Source organism: Zea mays, chromosome 8, assembly GCF_902167145.1.
Source record: "Zea mays cultivar B73 chromosome 8, Zm-B73-REFERENCE-NAM-5.0, whole genome shotgun sequence".
NCBI lineage: Eukaryota > Viridiplantae > Streptophyta > Magnoliopsida > Poales > Poaceae > Zea > Zea mays.
Window position 1 is genome coordinate 165,651,083 of NC_050103.1, and position 24,272 is coordinate 165,675,354.

Consider the following 24,272-nt stretch of genomic DNA (forward strand, 5'->3'; position numbering starts at 1 on the left):
GTTGCCTCCGGAAATTCCCGAAGGTGGCGAGTTCGAGTCTGAGTCCCCCTGGTGCACCGGACATGTCCGGTGGCACACCGGACAGTCCGGTGCGCCACACCAGGGGTGCCTTCGGTTGCCCCTTTTTCTCCTTTGTTGAATCCAAAGCTTGGTCTTTTTATTTGCTGAGTGTGAACCTTTTACACCTGTATCATCTATACACTTGGGCAAACAAGTTAGTCCAAAGATTTGTGTTGGGCAATTCAACCACCAAAATTATATAGGAACTAGGTGTAAGCCTAATTCCCTTTCAATCTCCCCCTTTTTGGTGATTGATGCCAACACAAACCAAAGCAAATATAGAAGTGCATAATTGAACTAGTTTGCATGATGTAAGTGTAAAGGTTGCTTGGAATTTAGCCAATATTATTACTTACAAGATATGCATGGATTGTTTCTTATTTATAACATTTTGGACCACGCTTGCACCACATGTTTTGTTTTTGCAAACTCTTTTGTAAATCATTTTCAAAGTTCTTTTGCAAATAGTCAAAGGTAAATGAATAAGATTTTTGCAAAGCATTTTCAAGATTTGAAATCTCCCCCTGTTTCAAATGCTTTTCTTTTGACTAAACAAAACTCCCCTTAAAGGAGATCCTCCTCTTAGTGTTCAAGAGGGTTTTGATATATCATTTTGAAATACTACTTTCTCCCCTTTTTGAACACAATAGGAAAATCAATTGATAAATATTCAACACTAAGTTTTTGAAATTGGTGGTGGTGCGGTCCTTTTGCTTTGGGCTCCTTTCTCCCCCTTTTTGGCATGAATCGCCAAAAACGGAACCATTAGAGCCCTCATAGTAGTTTCTTCCCTTTTGGTCATAAACAAATGAGTTAAGATTATACCAAAGACGAAGTCCTTTTGCTTTCTCCCCCAAGGATGGAGAGTGGTATGTAGCGACGGCGAAGGTTGAGTTACGGAGTGGAAGCCTTTTTGTCTTCGCCGAAGACTCCAATTCCCTTTCAATATACCTATGACTTGGTTTGAAATAGACTTGAAAACACATTAGTCACAGCATAGGAAGGGAATACGATCAAAGATATATAAATGAGCTATGTGTGCAATCTAACAAAAGAAATTGCGCGAATCAAGAATATTGAGCTCATGCCTAAGTTTGTTAAAAGATTGTTCATCAAGAGGCTTGGTAAAGATATCGGCTAATTGATCTTTAGTGTTAATGTAAGAAATCTCGATATCTCCCTTTTGTTGGTGATCCCTAAGAAAATGATACCGAATGGCTATGTGTTTAGTGCGGCTATGCTCGACGGGATTGTCGGCCATTTTGATTGCACTCTCATTATCACATAGCAAAGGGACTTTGGTTAATTTGTAACCGTAGTCCCGCAGGGTTTGCCTCATCCAAAGTAATTGCGCGCAACAATGACCTGCGGCAATGTACTCGGCTTCGGCGGTGGAAAGAGCGACTGAATTTTGCTTCTTTGAAGCCCAAGACACCAAGGATCTTCCCAAGAACTGGCAAGTCCCTGATGTGCTCTTTCTATTGATTTTGCACCCCGCCCAATCGGCATCGGAATAACCAATTAAATCAAATGTGGATCCCTTAGGATACCAAAGCCCAAACTTAGGAGTATAAGCCAAATATCTCAAGATTCGTTTTACGGCCGTAAGGTGAGCTTCCTTAGGGTCGGCTTGGAATCTTGCACACATGCATACGGAAAGCATAATATCCGGTCGAGATGCACATAAATAGAGTAAAGAACCTATCATCGACCGGTATACCTTTTGATCTACGGACTTACCTCCCGTGTCGAGGTCGAGATGCCCATTAGTTCCCATGGGTGTCTTGATGGGTTTGGCATCCTTCATCCCAAACTTGGTTAGAATGTCTTGAGTGTACTTTGTTTGGCTGATGAAGGTGCCCTCTTGGAGTTGCTTCACTTGGAATCCTAGAAAATACTTCAACTCCCCCATCATAGACATCTCAAACTTCTGTGTCATGATCCTACTAAACTCTTCACATGTAGACTCGTTAGTAGACCCAAATATAATATCATCAACATAAATTTGGCATACAAACAAGTCATTTTCAAGAGTTTTAGTAAAGAGTGTAGGATCGGCCTTTCCAACTTTGAAGCCATTAGCAATAAGGAAATCTCTAAGGCATTCATACCATGCTCTTGGGGCTTGCTTGAGCCCATAAAGCGCCTTAGAGAGCTTATAGACATGGTTAGGATACTTACTGTCTTCAAAGCCGGGAGGTTGCTCAACATAGACCTCTTCCTTGATTGGTTCATTGAGGAAGGCACTTTTCACGTCCATTTGATAAAGCTTAAAGCCATGGTAAGTAGCATAGGCTAATAATATGCGAATTGACTCAAGCCTAGCTACGGGTGCATAGGTTTCACCGAAATCCAAACCTTCGACTTGGGAGTATCCCTTGGCCACAAGTTGAGCTTTGTTCCTTGTCACCACACCATGCTCATCTTGCTTGTTGCGGAAGACCCATTTGGTTCCTACAACATTTTGGTTAGGACGTGGAACTAAATGCCATACCTCATTCCTAGTGAAGTTGTTGAGCTCCTCTTGCATTGCCACCACCCAATCCGAATCTTGGAGTGCTTCCTCCACCCTGTGAGGCTCAATAGAGGAAACAAACGAGTAATGTTCACAAAAATGTGCAACCCGAGATCTTGTAGTTACCCCCTTATGAATGTCGCCGAGGATGGTGTCGACGGGGTGATCTCGTTGGATTGCTTGGTGGACTCTTGGGTGTGGCGGCCTTTGCTCTTCATCCTCCTTGTCTTCCTCATTTGTATCTCCCCCTTGATCATTGCTATCATCTTGAGGTGGCTCATTTGCTTGATCTTCTACTTCATCAACTTGAGCTTCATCCTCATTTTCAGTCGGTGGAGATGCTTGCATGGAGGAGGATGGTTGATCTTGTGTATTTGGAGACTCTTCGGATTCCTTAGGACACACATCCCCAATGGACATGTTCCTTAGCGCTGTGCATGGAGCCTCTTCATCACCTATCTCATCAAGATCAACTTGCTCTACTTGAGAGCCGTTAGTTTCATCAAACACAACGTCACATGAGACTTCAACTAGTCCAGTGGACTTGTTAAAGACCCTATATGCCCTTGTGTTTGAGTCATAACCAAGTAAAAAGCCTTCTACAGTCTTAGGAGCAAATTTAGATTTTCTACCTCTTTTAACAAGAATAAAGCATTTGCTACCAAAGACTCTAAAATATGAGATGTTGGGCGTTTTACCGATTAGGAGTTCATATGATGTCTTCTTGAGGATTCGGTGTAGATATAATCGGTTGATGGCGTAGCAGGCGGTGTTGACTGCCTCGGCCCAAAACCGATCCGAAGTCTTATATTCATCAAGCATGGTCCTTGCCATGTCCAATAGAGTTCGATTCTTCCTCTCCACTACACCATTTTGTTGAGGTGTGTAGGGAGAAGAGAACTCATGCTTGATGCCCTCTTCCTCAAGAAAACCTTCGATTTGAGAGTTCTTGAACTCCGTCCCGTTGTCGCTTCTTATTTTCTTGATCCTTAAGCCAAACTCATTTTGAGCCCGTCTCAAGAATCCCTTTAAGGTCTCTTGGGTTTGAGATTTTTCCTGTAAAAAGAATACCCAAGTGAAGCGAGAATAATCATCCACAATAACTAGACAGTACTTACTCCCGCCGATGCTTATGTAAGCAATCGGGCCGAATAGATCCATGTGGAGTAGCTCAAGTGGCCTGTCGGTCGTCATGATGTTCTTGTGTGGATGTTGGGTTCCAACTTGCTTTCCCGCCTGGCATGCGCTACAAACCCTGTCTTTCTCAAAATGAACATTTGTTAATCCTAAAATGTGTTCTCCCTTTAGAAGCTTGTGAAGATTCTTCATCCCAACATGTGCTAGTCGGCGATGCCAGAGCCAGCCCATGTTAGTCTTAGCAATTAAGCAAGTGTCGAGTTCAGCTCTATCAAAATCTACCAAGTATAGCTGACCCTCTAACACTCCCTTAAATACTATTGAATCATCACTTCTTCTAAAGACAGTGACACCTACATCAGTGAATAGACAGTTGTAGCCCATTTGACATAATTGAGATACAGAAAGCAAATTGTAATCTAATGAATCTACAAGAAAAACATTGGAAATAGAATGGTCGGGTGATATAGCAATTTTACCAAGACCTTTGACCAAACCTTGATTTCCATCCCCGAATGTGATAGCTCGTTGGGGATCTTGGTTTTTCTCGTAGGAGGAGAACATCCTTTTCTCCCCTGTCATGTGGTTTGTGCACCCGCTGTCGAGTATCCAACTTGAGCCCCCGGATGCATAAACCTACAAAACAATTTTAGTTCTTGACTTTAGGTACCCAAATGGTTTTGGGTCCTTTGGCATTAGACACAAGAACTTTGGGTACCCAAACACAAGTCTTGGAGCCCTTGTGCTTGCCCCCAACATATTTGGCAACTACTTTGCCGGATTTGTTAGTCAACACATAAGATGCATCAAAAGTTTTAAATGAAATGTTATGATCATTTGATGCACTAGGAGTTTTCTTAGGCAACTTAGCACGGGTTGGTTGCCTAGAACTAGATGTCTCACCCTTATACATGAAAGCATGATTAGGGCCAGAGTGAGACTTCCTAGAATGAATTCTCCTAATTTTGCTCTCGGGATAACCGGCAGGGTATAAAATGTAACCCTCGTTATCCTGAGGCATGGGAGCCTTGCCCTTAACAAAGTTGGACAATCTTTTAGGAGGGGCACTAATTTTGACATTGTCTCCCCTTTGGAAGCCAATGCCATCCTTAATGCCCGGGCGTCTCCCATTATAAAGCATGCTACGAGCAAATTTAAATTTTTCATTTTCCAAGTTGTGCTCGGCAATTTTAGCATCTAGTTTTGCTATATGATCATTTTGTTGTTTAATTAAAGCCATATGATCATGAATAGCATCAATATCAATATTTCTACATCTAGTACAAATAGTGACATGCTCAATGGTAGATGTAGATGGTTTGCAAGAATTAAGTTCTACAATCTTAGCACGAAGTATATCATTCTTATCTCTAAGATCGGCAATTGTAACTTTGCAAACATCAAAATCTTTAGCCTTAGCAATCAAATTTTCATTCTCTAATCTAAGGCTAGTAAGAGAAATGTTTAATTCTTCAATCCTAGCAAGCAAATCATCATTATTATCTCTAGGATTGGGAATTGAAACATTACAAACATGAGAATCAACCTTAGCATTTAAACTAGCATTTTCATTTCTAAGGTTGTCAATCATCTCACGGCAAGTGCTTAGCTCACTAGACAATTTTTCACATTTTTCAACTTGTAGAGCGTAAGCATTTTTAACCTTAACATGTTTTTTATTTTCCTTGATTACGAAATCCTCTTGGGAGTCCAAGAGATCATCCTTCTCATGGATGGCACTTATTAGTTCATTTAATTTCTCCTTTTGTTCCATGTTAAGGTTGGCAAAAAGAGTACGCAAATTATCTTCCTCACCACTAGCATTATCATCACTGGAAGACTCATATTTAGTGGAGGAGTTGGATTTGACCTTCTTCTTTTTGCCGTCCTTTGCCATGAGACACTTGTGGCCAACGTTGGGGAAGAGGAGTCCCTTGGTGACGGCGATGTTGGCGGCGTCCTCGTCGTCGGAGGAGTAGCTTGAGCTTTCGTCGGAGTCCCACTCCCGACAAACATGGGCATCACCGCCCTTCTTCTTGTAGTACCTTTTCTTCTCCTTTCGCCTCCCCTTCTTGTCGTCGCCTCGGTCACTGTCACTAGATATAGGACATTTAGCAATAAAATGACCGGGCTTACCACACTTGTAGCAAACCTTCTTGGAGCGGGACTTGTAATCCTTCCCCCTCCTTTGCTTGAGGATTTGGCGGAAGCTCTTGATGACGAGCGCCATTTCCTCATTGTCGAGCTTGGAGGCGTCTATTGGTTGTCGACTTGGTGTAGACTCCTCCTTCTTTTCTTCCGTCGCCTTGAATGCGACGGGTTGAGCCTCGGATATAGATGGATCATCAAGCTCGTTGATCTTCCTCGAGCCTTCGATCATGCACTCAAAACTTACAAAATGCCCGATTACTTCCTCGGGGGTCATTTTAGTATATCTACGATTACCACGAATTAATTGAACTTGAGTAGGGTTAAGGAAAATAAGAGATCTTAGAATAACCTTAACCACTTCGTGGTCATCCCACTTTACGCTCCCGAGGTTGCGCACTTGGTTCACCAAGGTCTTGAGCCGGTTGTACATGTGTTGCGGCTCTTCCCCTTTGCGAAGCCGGAACCGACCGAGCTCCCCCTCGATCGTTTCCCGCTTGGTGATCTTGGTGAGCTCATCTCCTTCGTGCGCGGTTTTGAGCACATCCCAAACCTCCTTGGCGCTCTTCAACCCTTGTACTTTGTTATACTCCTCTCTACTTAAAGAGGCGAGGAGTATTGTTGTTGCTTGAGAGTTGAAGTGCTCGATTTGGGCCACCTCATCCTCATCATAGTTCTCATCCCCTACCGACGGTACCTGTGCACCAAACTCAACAACATCCCATATACTTTTGTGGAGCGAGGTTAGATGAAATCGCATTAAATCGCTCCACCTAGCGTAATCTTCACCATCAAAAGTTGGTGGTTTGCCTAATGGGACGGAAAGTAAAGGTGTATGTTTGGAAGTGCGAGGGTATCGTAGGGGGATCTTACTATACTTCTTGCGCTCTTGGCGCTTAGAAGTGACGGAGGGCGCATCGGAGTCGGAGGTCGATGTTGATGAAGTGTCGGTCTCGTAGTAGACCACTTTCCTCATCCTCTTGTGCTTGTCGCCTTTCCGATGCGGCTTGTAGGAAGAAGATTTTTCCTTCTTCTCTTTGTGGTGAGAAGAGGAAGACTTTTTCTCCTTTCGTTTGGAGGAGTCCTTCTTCTTCTCCTTCCTCTTGGTGCGGGACTCTTCCGATGAAGTGCTCCCGTGGCTTGTAGTGGGCTTTTCGCCGGTCTCCATCTCCTTCTTGGCGTGATCTCCCGACATCACTTCGAGCGGTTAGGCTCTAATGAAGCACCGGGTTCTGATACCAATTGAAAGTCGCCTAGAGGGGGGGTGAATAGGGCGAAACTGAAATTTACAAATATAAACACAACTACAAGCCGGGTTAGCGTTAGTAATAAAGAAACGAGTCCGCGTGAGAGAACGCAAAACAAATCCCAAGCGAATAAGCAAGTGAGACACGGAGATTTGTTTTACCGAGGTTCGGTTCTTGCAAACCTACTCCCCGTTGAGGAGGCCACAAAGGCCGGGTCTCTTTCAACCCTTCCCTCTCTCAAACGATCCCACGGACCGAGTGAGCTTTCTCTTCTCAATCACTTGGAACACAAAGTTCCCACAATGACCACCACAAGTTTGGTGTCTCTTGTCTCAATTACAAGTGAGTTTGATCGCTATGAAAGAATCAAGAACGAAGAAAGCAATCCAAGCGCAAGAGCTCGAAAGAACACAAGCAAATCACTCTCTCTAGTCACTATTGTGTTGTGTGGAATTTGGAGAGGATTTGATCTCTTTGGTGTGTCTAGAATTGAATGCTAGAGCTCTTGTAGTAGTTGGGAAGTGGAAAACTTGGATGCAATGAATGGTGGGGTGGTTGGGGTATTTATAGCCCCAACCACCAAACTTGACCGTTGGCTGGGTTGTCTGTTCGATGGCGCACCGGACAGTCCGGTGCACACCGGACAGTCCGGTGCCCCCTGCCACGTCATCACTGCCGTTGGATTCTGACTGTTGGAGCTTCTGACTTGTGGGCCCGCCTGGGTGTCCGGTGCACACCGGACAGGTACTGTTTGCTGTCCGGTGTGCCAGCATGGGCGTGCCTGCCATCTGCGCACGCAGAGCCCGCATTAAATGCGCGGCAGAGAGCCGTTGGCGCGAAGATAGCCGTTGCTCTGGAGTCGCACCGGACAGTCCGGTGCACACCGGACAGTCCGGTGAATTATAGTGGACGAGCCGTTGGCTTTTCCCGAAGCTGGCGAGTTCCTGAGGCCGACCTCCCTTGGCGCACCGGACACTGTCCGGTGTACACCGGACAGTCCGGTGAATTATAGCCGAGTTGCCTCCGGAAATTCCCGAAGGTGGCGAGTTCGAGTCTGAGTCCCCCTGGTGCACCGGACATGTCCGGTGGCACACCGGACAGTCCGGTGCGCCACACCAGGGGTGCCTTCGGTTGCCCCTTTTTCTCCTTTGTTGAATCCAAAGCTTGGTCTTTTTATTTGCTGAGTGTGAACCTTTTACACCTGTATCATCTATACACTTGGGAAAACAAGTTAGTCCAAAGATTTGTGTTGGGCAATTCAACCACCAAAATTATATAGGAACTAGGTGTAAGCCTAATTCCCTTTCACTCAGCCATCGCGCGGAAGGCCAGGTAGAGCGGTTGGTTTTATACAATGGTACATGAGCGTAAACTTGTGTATAACTAAGCGTAAACATTATAGTGGGTGGACCGGATGGTCGCCTGGTCAACCGAGCGGGTGGTTGGGGCTTCCTGTAGTTAAAAAGAGCCCAGGGCTCTAAATACTATATCTATATATATATATATATATATATATATATATATATATATATATATATATATATATATATATATATATATATATGCAAACTGTTCCAACATGGAAGGGTGTAAAACAGTTGCTGTACTCAACATCATCGCCTATCCTACCTACATTCCAGCTCTGAACTCCCAAAAGGGGGGAGGAAGAAGCAGAAGCAGCAGCAACAGCAGCTGGCTAGCTTCAAAGGTCTCTCAGGTAGCCAAACCTGACACGGTTGCTCTTACCCATACACAAAAAAAGGATACATGCAGCTGAACATACTCAGCTCTAGCCACCAAAAACACACACTCGCCAATGTGACTCTAACTAATGGAAGCCCTGACCAGGTGCGCTGACCGCACCGTACCGACCAGGCGCGCACGCTTTTTTGGCTGACTGTACCACCTAGTTACGTCAATTATAACTACGCGTTATGCTCAATCTTGTTACGTTTTACACACTTTTGGTGTGCGCATGTTTCGCGGCATCCGGGCCCACGAAAAGATCGTGTCCCCGCAACCTGGGCAGCTTACGTCTATCGGGCCCACGAATCAAGGAACCGAGCACTCATTTTTTCAGCTCATCTCTCCCGTAACTCTCGCGGCGGCCGAACCCTAGCGTCTGCGTCCTTGCCCAGCCGCCGGCCACCACCTCCATCCTCGCTCAGATCCGTCTGCGTCCTCGCCCCCTCTGAACTCGCCCAGCCGACGGGCACCGGTGATGCGTCCGCGTCCTTGCCCCCTCCGGGCTTGCCCAGCCGCCGGGCACCGGCGACCCGTTCGCACCCTCGCCCCCTCCGGACTCGCCCGGCCAGCCGCCGACAACCAGCGATCCATCCACGCCCTCGCCCGCTCCGGACCACGCCCGCGCCGCCTCCGCGCCCTACGAACTTCCCGTCACGGGCTCGTACACCGTTTCTGTCTTCCTCGAGAAGGGCTTCCTCTCCATCCCCGGGTTCATCCTCGCCGGCGACAACCTCATCGCCAAGTGCCCCTCCTGGTTCTGGTGCATTCTTTACTCATCTCGCCCTGCTCTTGTGATTTTTATTCCTAAATACGTCTTTTATGCTAATTTGAATGTGTTATTATGCTCAATTACCAGATCTCGTGTACGCTCCGCATTATAAACACGTAGACCACCAGTTCTATATCATTTTTATGTTCTTTTGGTAAATACGTAGATCCAAGTTATATTTCCCCTAAATAAACTGGACAAACCTTGGAGCAACTACATGATTTATATAAATAAGATATAGGCACCCCAATTCTGTATCGGCTATAACTCTGATTTGGGTAGTCTGTGTGTACATCCACACTTTCAATCAGCTCAGTTGTCGCGACCCTCTATCAGTTATGATAATGTGTTTTGAAGATGCTTGAATGGTTTCTTGGTTTTCTGGAATCGGAATAATTGTTCAAACTTTTATTAGCATGGTGTAACCTAATTTGATCAATTTTGAGGAATTATTGCCTCTCCTAATAGACTTTTGCATCTTTCATGTATGTGTACAGGTTCAATTATCAATACTATTTTTAGTTGTGATCGTCAGTGCCGTATGCTATAGTAGATAGACTTTTACTAATTACTACTATTTATGATCACTGCCTGATTCTAATTTTCTAAACATTTCTTTGCTGGAATTTGAGAGGGCCTTCATTGATTTCTATAACTCAATATTGCATAAAAATGAAACCGTTTTTCAAGTAATTGGATGGAGAGGGGCTTATAGCCATATGCATCTGTTTGTTTGCATAGTCTAAAACTGAAGTGAACTTAGGTAAGCAGGAGATTCAGTGTAGCATGGCTTTAGATTAAGGATTCAGATGAAAAGAGAGCTGAGTTTTAATGTAGCAGGGTGTGTATATTTGCACCTTTTCGTCGTAATCTGATCTTCTAACTCAAGAGATTTTTCTTTTGGTAATCTGATCTTCTAACTCATGTGTGCATTCAGTTTAGACTGTAGGTTATGTTAGTCATAACAAGCTAGAAAAGATGATCATATTAACAAGAAAAGATCATATTAACAGTTCATGTTACGTTTGCAGATATGGACCTCGATGGTTTTCTCCACATTAGGAAAGCTAGAAGAGCCTTTTGAACTCACTTTTTTGCTAACAATGGTGTTACGGTGGAACATAGTTTTGCGTGTATGTACCAACAACTAAAATGTAAACACGACATTATCATAGTTGAGTACAGGAATAATTATCTCTTATATCTTATTGTAAAATCTAAAACAGTTCTCCTGTAGATGGTTAGCTTGCATTTTACGCCACAATTACCTCAGATCACTTCTTGTTGTATTTACTCCAATTTACGATATTTCTTGATGCATTTTATGACAACCTCGTGCGCAGAGAGGTATATTCGGTCTACATTCGTTATTATGAAACATATGAATGATTTACGCTAAAATTCGTACTCATTTACGTTGTTTTGGTTCACGTTTTACGCATAAATCCGTCCGAGCCAAACCCCGCGTACGTCCGGTGACGCGTGATTTTCGCGCCGTAAATTTCGGCTCCATTCGCCATTACGAAACAGATATACGATTTACGCTAACATTCGTACTAATTTATGATGTTTAGGTTCACGTTCACTCTAAAATCCATTCGAGCCAGAACCTGCGCACTCGGCCGCACATAATTTTCACGCCGTAATCTCGGGACCTATTTGTTGTTACGAAACAGATAAATGATTTACGCTAAATTTCGTATTAATTTACGTTGTTTTAGCTCACGTTTTACGCTGGAATCCGCCCGAGCCAGAACCCGCGCACGATCGGCTGCACACAATTTTCACGCCGTAATTTTAGGCTTCATTTGCTGTTACAAAACATATATAAGATTTACGCTAAATTCTGTACTCATTTACGCTGTTTTAGCTCACGGTTTACGCTGGAATCGGCCCGAGCAAGGACCCGCGCACGATCGGTTGCACGCGATTTTCACGCCGTAATTTTAGGCCCCGTTTGCTGTTACAAAACAGAAATAGGATTTACGCTAAATTTCGAACTCATTTACGCTGTTTTAGCTCACGGTTTACGCTGGAATCCGCCCGAGCCAGAACCAGAACCACATACTGCATGATTTATGCTGTCAAGTACATGTCATTATGCAGTCGTAAACGTTGTCCACAGTGTCATATTCATTCCACGTGTTTCGGGCGTCAAAAGATTCCTTTATGCATGGTTTACGCATCTTTATCCATATATATATGCATTCGTATATTGCCTTACGCGCTTATCGTTCAGGATTCCTGGCTGTTGACTGCATGGCTGCGCGGGTGCTGAGTTGACCGCGTCCTGGCTGGGGCTTCCATTAGTAGGGGAAGCCCAGGGCTTCCATTACCTCTTCCCTATATATATATATAGTATATGTATTTAGAGCCCTAGGCTCTATTTAACTATAGGAAGCCCCGACCACGTACCGACCAGGTGCGCGACCGCACCGGACCCTTTTTGGCTTATTGTACCTAACTGCTTACGCCAAAATATAATACGAGTTATGCTGATGTGTGTATCAGTTTATGCAAATATAGTCTGCGCATATTACGTGCATCGGGCCCACGATCCGGCCCACGCCACCACTATAAAAACACCCCCACGCCGCCAGAAATTAGGTTTTAGCGGCGGCGGCGGTTCTCTAGGGCGTGCGAGCGGCGGTGATCCTGGGGCCAGCAGCGGTGTCACCTCGAGGCAGGCGACCGACGGCGGCGCTCCACCAGGAACGAGCGACAACGACGCTCCGAGGCAGGCAAGCAAGCGGTGACGGCGCTCTTGAAGCGGACGGACGACGGCAGCGCACCCTAGGCCCGGTGACAACGGCGGTTGTCCCGTCCGTCTCTGCGATGGCCACCGCCACCGCCGCTCCAGCATCTGTGGCGCGACGACGGATCTGGGGACACGCTCGCGACGGCGGATCCCTGAGGCGCGACGGCGGATCTGGGGACACGCTCGCGATGGCGGATTCCTGTGGCGCGACGGCGAATCTAGGGACACGCTGCGGCATCGGATCCCGAGGGCACGCACGCTGCGGCGGCCCCATGAGGTGCGCACGACGGCGATGTGCCAGCGGTCGCGACGGCGGATTTCCCTAGGCGCTAGCGACGACGGCATCCTCCCTAGGCACGAAGTGGTGGCGCATCCCAGATGCGAGGCGCTGGTTCCGCAGGACGGCGATCCTATTTTATGCTATTTTGTATACATATTTATGCCAATGTCAATAGGATTATATGACCTATATTTCAGTTCATGGATCCGCTTCCATCTATTTGTCTGTTTCTGATATTTCTATTCATTTACGCTAAAATTTATACTCATTTACGCTGTTTTGGTTCACGATTTACACTTAAATCCGCTCGAGCCAGAACCCGTCATTTACGATGTTTTGGTTCACGATTTACACTTAAATCCGCTCGAGCCAGAACCCGCGCACGATTTTTACGCCGTAATTTGTCCCCATTTGTCGTTACGAAATCAATCGATGATTTACGCTAAAATTCATACTCATTTACGCTGTTTTGGTTCACGTTTTATGCCGAAATCCGCCCGAGACAGCGCCTGTGGCGATTTTCATGCCGTAATTCGAGACCCATTTGTCGTTACGAAACAGATCGATAATTTACGCTAAAATTTGTACTCATTTACGCTGTTTTGGTTCACGTTTTACGCTAAAATCCACCCGATCCAGAACCCGCGCACGATCGGGTGCACACGATTTTTACGCCGTAATTTTAGGCTCCGTTTGCTGTTACAAAACAGATATAGGAATTACGCTAAATTTCGTACTCATTTACGCTGTTTTAGCTCACGTTTTACGCTGGAATCCGCCCGAGCCAGAACCCGCGCACGATCGGCTGCATGCGATTTTTACGCCGTAATTTTAGGCCTCGTTTGCTGTTACAAAACAAATATAAGATTTACGCTAAATTACGTACTCATTTACGCTGTTTTAGGTCACGTTTTACGCTGCAATCCGCTCGAGCCAGAACCAGATCGAGCGCGCGTAGATATACCTGACTGGGGCTTCCCATACTAATGGAAGCCCAGGGCTCCCATTACCATCACCCTATATATATATATATTGGTGTAAGATACAACAAGAAGTGATCTGAGGTAATTGTAGCGTAAAATGCAAGCTAACCATCTACAGGAGAACTGTTTCAGATTTTACAATAAGATATAAAAGATAATTATTCCTGTACTCAGCTATGATAATGTCGTGTTTACATTTTAGCTGTTGGTACATACACACAAAACTCGGTTTCACCATAACACCACTGTTAGCAAAAAAACTGAGTTCAAAAGGCTCTTCCAGCTTTCCTAATGTGGAGAAAACCACTGAGGTCCATATCTGCAAACGTAACATGAACTGTTAAAATGATCTTTCCTTGTTAATATGTCTTTTCAAGCTTGTTATGACTAACATAACCTAAAGTCTAAACTGAATGCAAACTTGAGTTAGAAGATCATATTACCTATAGCACAAATGTCATGTTATTCTGACTATTTTAGGACCAACAAACCATTTGGAAGCCAAACAAATCCCTGTTCAATTTGCCTCAAAGCAACATACAAGAAATTACATAGTCAGCTTCTGAATACGTGCACTGCTCTTAAATGAAGAAAACTGGAGCCAGGCAAAAAAATAAGTGAAACTATACCCACAAATAACCCAGTGAAATCATAAAGCTAAGGGTGCACATGGATCGGACACAATCGTATATCACTAATATTACATTTGTTTCCAGATTTCTATTCGGATTTGAATATGGATAGTATCAACTAGCTATGTCGGATAGGATACAAATGGATATCGACATCATAAACAGATTTATTTGTTCTGATATGGATGCGGTATCGGATGTTAAACATCTAGACTCAAATACGAACGGATCTGAACTCCTCTAAACAAATTCTATGGTTAGAAAATATATTCCAGCAGAAACCCACAACCTCGGAACCCCAAACAGCCCTTGCGGATGGAAATCCACAAACCAGATCCGAAGCTCCCGAACCCCGCCAGCTGCCTTAAGCGCAGAAAACCCCCAAATCGTAACCCCATCAAACGTAGATTCCACAAAATCCACACCCGTCACTAGAGAGACAAGAAAGAGGAATCACAGAGAATTGCCAATGGACCTCGATGCAGACGGCGGTCGGCATCTGGCCAATGGAGCTCGGTGCAGGCGGTGACGCAGGGATGCCCGGAGCTGGATTCTTGGTCGGTGATGGCGCGGGAGCAGGAGAGGGTGTCGGAGATGGCATCGCGGAGGAGATATTGGGGCTGGCGCTGGGGTCGGACGAGGAGGCAGAGTAACCGGGGGGCACTGCCGCGTCGAGCCAACGCCGGAGAGCCCCCGTGGTGGCGAGCAGCAGAGCAGGAGATCCGGACGCCGGTGGCCGGTGCCTAGGCAGCTGGCCGAGTCTGCGAATCACCGAGTCTGGAGAGGGCGAGGGGCGAACAGATCTGGGCTAGGAGGCACCTCTGGAACGATGACAGGGAGGCGATCGCCATGGATCTCGTCTATGGGATGCTTGTCCGCCGTGCTCGCTCGTGTCGCGCAACAGCCGCCACTGAAACCCTAGTCTCAGCCATCGCGCGGAAGGCCAGGTAGAGCGGTTGGTTTTATACAATGGTACATGAGCGTAAACTTGTGTATAACTAAGCGTAAACATTATAGTGGGTGGACCGGATGGTCGCCTGGTCAACCGAGCGGGTGGTTGGAGCTTCCTGTAGTTAAAAAGAGCCCAGGGCTCTAAATACTATATATATATATATATATATATATATATATATATATATATATATATATATATATATATATATATATATACATATATATATATATATGCAAACTGTTCCAACATGGAAGGGTGTAAAACAGTTGCTGTACTCAACATCATCGCCTATCCTACCTACATTCCAGCTCTGAACTCCCAAAAGGGGGGAGGAAGAAGCAGAAGCAGCAGCAACAGCAGCTGGCTAGCTTCAAAGGTCTCTCAGGTAGCCAAACCTGACACGGTTGCTCTTACCCATACACAAAAAAGGATACATGCAGCTGAAAATACTCAGCTCTAGCCACCAAAAACACACACTCGCCAATGTGACTCCGCGCATCCTTTTTCTTCACTGACCTGTCTACCTCTGACTGAATCCTACAGGAGGCTCCTCAGGCTCCCCGTCGCCGGAAGCATCGCCTTCGGAAGGGATGGACATGAGGAGAATTGCATTCGCCACATGAGGGCAAGAGAGAGAGCCTTATTCACAGACACCCGGACCGGGCGGCACCACGCCATGTCCCAAGATCAGATCCGACCGGTGCCGATGAGTGGGCTCAAACCCATCGTTCGTCTGAAATGATGCCTGGAGTGGAACCTGACGGCTTCACTCATGCGTGCTGTCGAAGCTACCATGGCCATTCGTTCGCTCCCTTGAGTTCTCCCCCCACATCCTGGCCTCTCCGACAGCGCGCTGTCTGTCGGTGGCCCTTGGAGCTTCTCTTCTTCTTCCGGTTTGAGCTGGGCTTCCCACTTGCGACCCGGTCGGGTCCATGTCATCCAGACCTGACCGCCGGCCAGAATCGCTGGCAGAGCTAGTCCTGCTAACCTCTGCTCCATACTTGGATGCCCTGGCAGGGTCCCTCCGCCGCGGGTCTGGAGAATGGTGATGATTAGGCGAGCGCACACTGCGCTGATCACCGTTCCATGCAGCAGGGTTTCTGGACCTGGGGGTAGATGCGTTGCTCCGGCTGTGTTGAACAGGGGCGTTTGGGTCATAAGCCTGAGAAGCGAGATATGAGAGAGCAGTGACAACATCCCCGATGTGAGGGCGTGTAGCAGCTTGCTCTTGCAAGCACATGGCAGCAACAGCTAAGGCCTGATATAGACCCCTCATAGGGAAGCGGCCCTGAAGCATTGGATCAGCCATTTTAGGGAATTTCCTGCGGTCCTTGAACAGTGGACGAGCCTGCAGATTAGATGAACCGTATTAGTTCTACAGATGAAACTGTCTACCAACAGATGTTGCTGTTTTAAAGGCTGCTGCAGTATCAGTCTATCAGACAGCAGTTTCAGATGAGTTGAAGAACTACGAGGCATTCATTTATAAGCACACATAGGTGTTTCACTGACATAAAAGAAAATGCTACATGCGATGAAATAGGATAGAAACATACCCATGCCACTAGGTTTTGCTCCCCTTGGGTCTTGGTGTTGTCAATTGCTTTGCGCCCTGTGATAAGTTCAAGGAACACGACTCCAAAGCTATACACATCGGATTTAACTGTGAGCTGCCCAGTCATTGCATATTCTGGGGCACAGTAGCCATATGTACCCATCACACGTGTTGAAACATGGGTCTTGTCACCAACCGGGCCAAGTTTTGCAAGGCCAAAGTCTGATAGCTTCGGATGAAATCCTTCTCCAAGAAGAATGTTTGACGACTTAAAATCCCGGTAAATAACAGGAGGACTCGTCTTGTCGTGAAGGTACTCTAAGCCCTTAGCTGCACCTGCAGCTATCTTCATCCGTGTGTTCCAGTCTAGAGGTTCTTTATCTGGTGGCAGATCTACACAAATAAATACTTTTCAGTTACAAGACCCGTGAACTGAATGCAAAGAAATGGAAGAGAGAGAAAACATCAACATATTCATTTTAGCCTATGAAAAGCCAACTTCTCCCGAGTTACACTAGTTAGCCGTTGAAGTCTGGGGGTTGATGAAACCCCCCATCACCAGTTCAGGTTTGAAGGGTGGCACAAACTTCTTAAAAACAAAATCATAGGGGCATCTCTCCCTCTGGTCGAGGTTTTTTTTAATATAGATAGTGCATGCAAATTTACATGGCCAGGCACACAATACAAAAAAATAGCACCCTACCTATACGATAGATCCAACAGTAGTACAACATGCATGCCGATCATTTTAAGCTGAACCAACAATTACGATCTATCAACCTAAGCGCGCAGTTACAGTCATGCTATATACAAAATAGATTTAACAGTCAGATGAAGCACGCCACTCCTATAGAATAACACAATGCTTCATTACAGCTACAGGCACTCATGGAATATTCCGGAGACTAGATGACAAAGAGGAGATACACAAACCATGCAGATGATCTTCTAGTGACCCCAATGGCATAAACTCATAAACAAGAAGGCGTTGGTCACCGTCAGCACAGTAGCCAATTAGATTGACCAGGTTAGTGTGATGTAAGAGACTGAGCATGAGAACCTCAACCAGAAATTCCCTATTTCCTTGGAGGCCATTACGATCAAGTTGCTTCACAGCAACAGCCTGGGAAGTAAAACTCTGTTAGTATCCAGGGCTAATCCAGGGCGCAAGTATAATCGTTATGTTAGCATTTCCCACCAACATTTTACTTAATGTTTCAACTCAGAAGCCAAATTTGAGAGGATTTAGCTTTACAATCAAAATGTCAATGCGTCATGTTTCAGATATGCTTACCTGTCCATTCTCCAAGCGTCCTTTATATACACGACCAAAACCTCCCTCCCCTAAAAGGCAATCTTGCCTGAAATTCTTAGTGGCTGCAGCAAGTTCACGAAAAGTGAAAGTATGTGCTGCAATATTTTGACTATTCCCATCCCTATGTATAATCAGGTCCTTCTTAGATTCTGGTCCACCCTGTGATCTTGATTTGTCTAAGCAGGAAGAAAGAAATTATACATTGGATCAGCAGCAGTTACTTTCAAGAATTCAACATTTAAAAACGAACATAACTCAGAAAAGTAGAACTATATCAATAGAAATGCGGAACCATGGTTATCAAGGTGGTAAAGCGAGGCATGGAGTCTCAATACAACTTCGGTAAGTGAGGCATGAGGTACCAACGTAAGGAAATGCAACACACCAGCGTGAAGGAGAAAGAATAGGAAAAAAGAAAAGAAAAAAGAAGGAAGGGGTAAGAAGTGGGCTGGCTCGGTCCACCTGGAAACCCATGTGCCCCTAGCCTGCATACACATCATGATCCAGAGACATCCCTCCCTCACTAATAATAGTTATTTTTATCCTAGTATGTTCCTCATCCCCGCAGCTGTGGAGCAACAATAAAGCTGTGTAAGAAGCTATGCAGCCAGCCCGAGAAAGTTCGGTTGAGGCATCACAAGGATGTAACGGGCAAGCAAGTACTACCTATGAGTCTATGACTATAAAACCCCCATCACTGATCTTCTTTGTACAGTGCTGAAGGACACCATAACCCATCCAACATTTTACAATATCGAACCACCAAATCACTGCGGACAAATTGCACATCACACACGTTGAGAGCTGTCCATGTGAAAAAAAATAATTTTGGTTTACGTTAAAACACATTTCCTACGACTCTAGATGGTCCATTGCACATTTAAGGATACATCTAGTTGTATAAATAAACACATAAAAATAGGTGTTTCATCCTAGTATATCTCTCCCCCGTAGCAGCAAAAAAAGTTGTGTAAGAAGATACACTGCCAGGGCAAGCAAAAAAAAAAGAACTTCAGTTCATGAATCAATATCCCATCTCTGATCTTTTATCTACCCTGGAAAAAGCTACCACCATAACCCATCCGTCATTTCTAAATATGAAACCACCAAATCACTCCATACAGATTGCATAACACACATTGCTAGGGGGGGAGCTGCCTAGGTGGAAAAATTTAATACTCTGGTGTAGGGTCCAAACACATCCCGATGAGTTTGTACCAGGTCACCGTTGTTTATCCCACCCAGAAAAGAGGGATACTCCTACTACTTCGGATACCGTATACGAAGTATGTCTTTATCCAGCTACCCCAACGCGGTTTCACATAGTCCCCAGTCCCCACGGACGCGCACTGGTAACGCAGTAACGCTGGAGGTAGAGTTAAATGTCAGAGGCACAAATGAAGTGAGAGCCCAACACCAACACCGCTTCCCGTCGTTTCGCCGACCAAACAAACGAAGCGCAAGGCAGGGTTCCACCGATCCACACTTCCACAGTCGCCACTTGTGGCTCGCCGGAACGATCGCAGCTGATTCTACCCGCGGAGCTCGTGGCACGGTGTATTCGCACGCGCGGGTAGCCTAGCCTAGCAAGCAACAGGGAGCAAGCCTAGACTAGCGGAAAGAGCAGAGCGAAGCGAGGGAGGGAGGGACAGCTCCGAGATCCAGCTCCAGGACCAGCCGCCGTACCGTACCTGATCCGACGCGGACCACCGCGCGATCCGGCGGGACGTCTTTGCCGGCGCCCGCGGCGGGGGGCTTCCTGGACTCCCCGTCGTGCGCCGCCGACCCGAAGCAGACGAAGCAGCTCATCGGCGACGCTGGCGCCTCCGGGAGGGACCGGCGGCGGGGAAGCGGCCGAGCTGACGAGGCGGGGGCGGGGGGGAGCGCCTCCCCCGATCTGCGGGACTGGAGCAAGGCCTCTTCCCGACCGACGCCGCAGCTGCAAGCGGGCTACTGGCCTAATTGTGGAGGGAGCGGGGGAGGGGGAAGCGCCGCGGTAGCGGGGGATTAGGGAAAGGGAGGGAGGCGCGGCGCCCTGGAGGGAGAGGGACTATGGGAGTGGGGTGAAAGCTACAGCTACAGGAAGGAGGAGGAGAATATGAGGCTGGGGCAAGGCCAGCGGGCAAGCGGAGCAAAAGTCAGCTCTGCTCAGCACCGGGCAGGGATCCTCGGTGACAGGGCAGGGCACTTCCGTTTTCACCGTCTCTCTTGCCTGCGAGATCTCCTTGCCTGCCACTATAGACGGTGAGATGGACAAGGCCCACTGGATGGACCGGAGTACGGCCCAGATAAATCTGGTATTAGCTCGGTCCGGCCTATAGGTCATTGTGCCCATGCTGTCCTGGTCCTACACGTCGGGACGTCGGGTCATGCTTGGGCCTCCACTTCAGCCGATAATGTCGGCCCGGGTTGACATGATATTTATGAGTGATTGAATGTACTGAATTGATAAAATTGCAGTAAAATACCTATCTATTTGTTAGCTAATTTGCTAAAAATGTTAATCTCTACTATTATAATGACCTACTAGGTGAGTGCCCGTGCGTTGCAACGGTAACATATAATATCATAATGAATTATGTACAAATGTGTGTTTCATTGTTATAGTACTATGTCCGTGCTTTGCACATAATCATATTTGATACCCATAAAAAATATATGTTCTATACACATTTGGATCTTCTATACACATTTAGATCTCGAGATGTCCCATTCCCTCCAACGAAATAAGTCCAAGAAATTATGTTTGAGGCCTAAATGACCTCAGAACAAATGTTTACATTCTGACAAATCTTTTTAAGATGCTAGAACATATTCGATCTTTAAAAAGAACCATAGATTCCAATCTGAAAAATCAGCTTGCTGACATTGCCTTGGCTCCACGGTGTCGTTGTCACCGCCACACAGGAACATCGGTTCCTCGTAGCCGCCACAATATGCCCTCCCTACAACCGCGTGCACAACATCGCAACAAAACGGTACACAAATTATTCAATAAAATGTCACAACATAAATTATTCGATAAAATGTTTATGCACAACAGTTACATAAAAATGAATAACATATATTATCACTAATTTTAATAACTCGCAAATTTAATTTGCAGATTAATTCATTCCGCTATTACTATTTCTCTATTTAAAACTGAGCACTAATAGTGCCTCAATTTCCAACATAGCCTAAATGTGTTCGATGTGATCATGCATGGTTGCTCAGAATAGGTCCATGACTATATATTGCTGGCTACAGCCTCAGCATCGTCCGCGCGAACGACTGCGACCTCAGCTGCCGACCGCCTTTCACCGGGAGGACACTAATATGGACATGTGATAACAAGTAAATGGAGAACATTACATTTGAACCAGACTTTGGATGAATCACATCCCACATAGCTTTCAAAATAACTCTGTTTCGACCAGATCAGTTGCTCCAACAAATATGGTGACAGCCGAACAATCAAGTGCCTACAAAAGGTCAGTTCAGATTCACTTCAAGAAATAGAATCCTCAGCAAACAGTCAAACTAAAAGTCCCAATTTAAACCACATTTGAGTAGCAAGAGAATCCACCTATGCCATCGCGGTCTTGTAGTTTTCTTTTCTATGTAATCATATCAGGTCTTGTAGGGTCATGTGTTGTTGTCTGAGGTTTTATTAGACCCCTTCTATGTATTCAGGTTGGTGTGGTGGAGTGCAGTTGTATGAAGTTTCTTTAGACCCCTTTCTATGTATTCAGGTTTGGTGTGGTGGAGTGCAGTTGTATGAAGTTTCTTTAGACCTCTTTTTTTCTTCTTTTTAATATAATGATACACACGTATATGTGAAAAAACCATGCTGATACTAAATCTTCTAACTCAGGAATCGGTTGGTCAAAAAATATTCACATGATTTATTACACCTACTTCTGGTGAAAACAACCACCAGTGTTGGCCTGTTGTTGATAGTGCAAAGACTGATTTCAAATGGAAACGAATTGCTTTCATGCAGGCTCGTTCGTGGCCCATGTCGCAGCATGGCAGCACAGCTGAGTGAAAATTCGGTTCACTGCTGAGATAAGCAATGCAGATATACAAAAACGTCATTTTTCAGAATTAACAACACTAACACAGTTGCCACACATTATTTTTACACAAGTTCAAAGGAATATAAACATACTGCTTGTCACTTGTCAGTATCAGTTCATCACTGAGAAGGTTCTTTTTTGACGTGGTTATCAATCATCATCTTCCTCATAGTCAAATTCCTCCTCCTCTTCATCGCTCAGCTCTTCCGCAGGCTCGTCATCCTCGTCGTTAACTAAAAAACCTCCCAGAGTCTCATCTTGCTCATCCTCAGTGTCGTCATCTTCGTCGATACTTCTGTCACTTCCAGTCTTCGAGTTTTCCCTACTATCTGAGCTTTTAGATCTTGTCGCATACTTTGGTCTCTTCACACTGGTAACTCTTCCCGTGGACTCTTTTTCATCCTCACTCACCAGTCCAGTCTTCATCTTCATCTTCTCCATCTTTCTTCTTCTCGTTATTGTGTAAGATCAAGAACATGAAGGTCCTCAGCGGATAAGCCAGCAGGACCAATTCCACCCTAAAAGAAACAAAATGCGAAGGGATAGGTGATATTCGCTATTGCATCAGCACTGACCTGACAACAAAATTGACACATCTAAGCTAGGTACCTGAATGACCACCATGGTTCCAACAGCAGTTGCTACATGTGCAGCTCTTGGTGAAGGAGGTTCGCCAAGAGGAGTAAGCCTGGCAATATTAATGTCGTGGTCAATAAGTGGTACATGATATCCAGAGATGAACATAGGATCCAATAAATTTAGGAAAAGAAAACAGAAAAACATAGTGTCTAAGCAACACATTCATAGAAGTCAGGCAATTTCCGAAACATTGTACCTGGTCCACTTATTTGATAACACGTCATAACAGTGGACATCTGCAGTGGCACTAGCAAGACTTGTGATAGATCAATACAAAAACAAGGCTATGGTAAGATTTTTCCAATTTTTGCATCTAAAAGAGATAAAATTCCATTTCAACTCTAAGGCATTGAACCATTTCGAGTATTGATTTGACTGATTTATAGTGGTTCAATAAAAAGTCGGTAGTCGGTACAATAAAAAGTGTAACACTCTAATGTTAAGCACTTAAGCCTCCGAGAACTTGGAAGACATCTGACTTCAGTTCAGGTTTAGCTTTTGAAGCAGTACAGTTCAAGCTAGTTTGTAACTGCCTCAAGACACCCTAGAGTGTTCAATGGAGAATGGAGCTCCATAATGTCTGCCTACAGTGAAATTCCATAGAAACATTCCAATATGGAGCCGTTGAATATTTCTTTTACCACACAATCATAATGCAAAAGCAAAAGGATGGCAGAAAAAATAAGCATAAAACAGAACCATAATGTCCTAATTGTTCTCTACAAGAATGTCCCACAGCTGTAATAAGAATCCCACTTTGATAAGTAACTGGCTAACTGCAATTAAAAAGTAATAGAATATTATTGTTCATGGTTCATTAACTAAGCTTGGCAACTCAAACCATATAAAAGCACTATACTTGACCCCTAATAGCATGCAGTTACAAAACGACAGTGTGCCTTGGCATCTCACTAATAATTACTGTCCAAATCAGACACTGGTTCAAATTCCCAGCCAGTTATTGTTTTTATCCTAATCCAACCTACAAGTGCAAACACGTCCAATAGCCAATACACTGAATGGGCAAGGATGTGTGGTAAAGATAATAATGTGTTGCTCGTACCTTCCTCTGGGTGGGGTTCTGCTGCGGTGGGTTTCGCAGCTTCTCCATGCCAATGTCGATCTCCATCTCCACTGCATCTCCACAGGCTTGGACATGTCCCAGCAGTATCTGCCTCCTCCCGGACTCTCTCTCGGTGCTTGTTCATCCTCCAAAATGGCTGCAATTACAGAAAATGCTCTTAGAACATTCTTGATTCAGATATCGCATCCATTCAACTACATAAAATGGTCTAAGAACAACTGCAGTTACAGAACTGCTTAATAATGAAGAAGTTGTCTCAGTTGTGGTGCTGGTGGCTAATGTGCTAGCAGTGATCATTCGATCAGCCACTCAGCCAAGTAATTCTAAGGGGCAACTGGAGTGATGTCTCCCAAAATTGCAGATTCACTAATAAAGCATTAAAGGGAGC

At 45.3% G+C, this 24,272-nt stretch overlaps 1 protein-coding gene and 1 long non-coding RNA gene across 2 annotated transcripts; both read right to left on the bottom strand.

The window, feature by feature from the left end:
• Positions 1-15,487: 15,487 nt before the first annotated feature.
• On the bottom strand, positions 15,488-20,133 carry LOC100382129 (putative protein kinase superfamily protein). The gene is made up of 5 exons (NM_001329463.1): positions 19,792-20,133; positions 18,080-18,276; positions 17,719-17,908; positions 16,787-17,178; positions 15,488-16,578 (listed from the first exon to the last, which is right to left on the bottom strand). Exons 1-5 carry the CDS (start codon positions 19,907-19,909, stop codon positions 15,997-15,999), a joined length of 1,479 nt encoding a protein of 492 aa, NP_001316392.1. The 5' UTR covers positions 19,910-20,133; the 3' UTR covers positions 15,488-15,996.
• A 1,976-nt stretch (positions 20,134-22,109) lies between these two features.
• On the bottom strand, positions 22,110-23,058 carry LOC103636312 (uncharacterized). Its single transcript, XR_557929.3, has 3 exons — positions 22,997-23,058; positions 22,771-22,849; positions 22,110-22,679 (listed from the first exon to the last, which is right to left on the bottom strand). It is a non-coding gene; the product is annotated as an uncharacterized lncRNA (long non-coding RNA).
• Between the last annotated feature and the right edge of the window lie 1,214 nt (positions 23,059-24,272).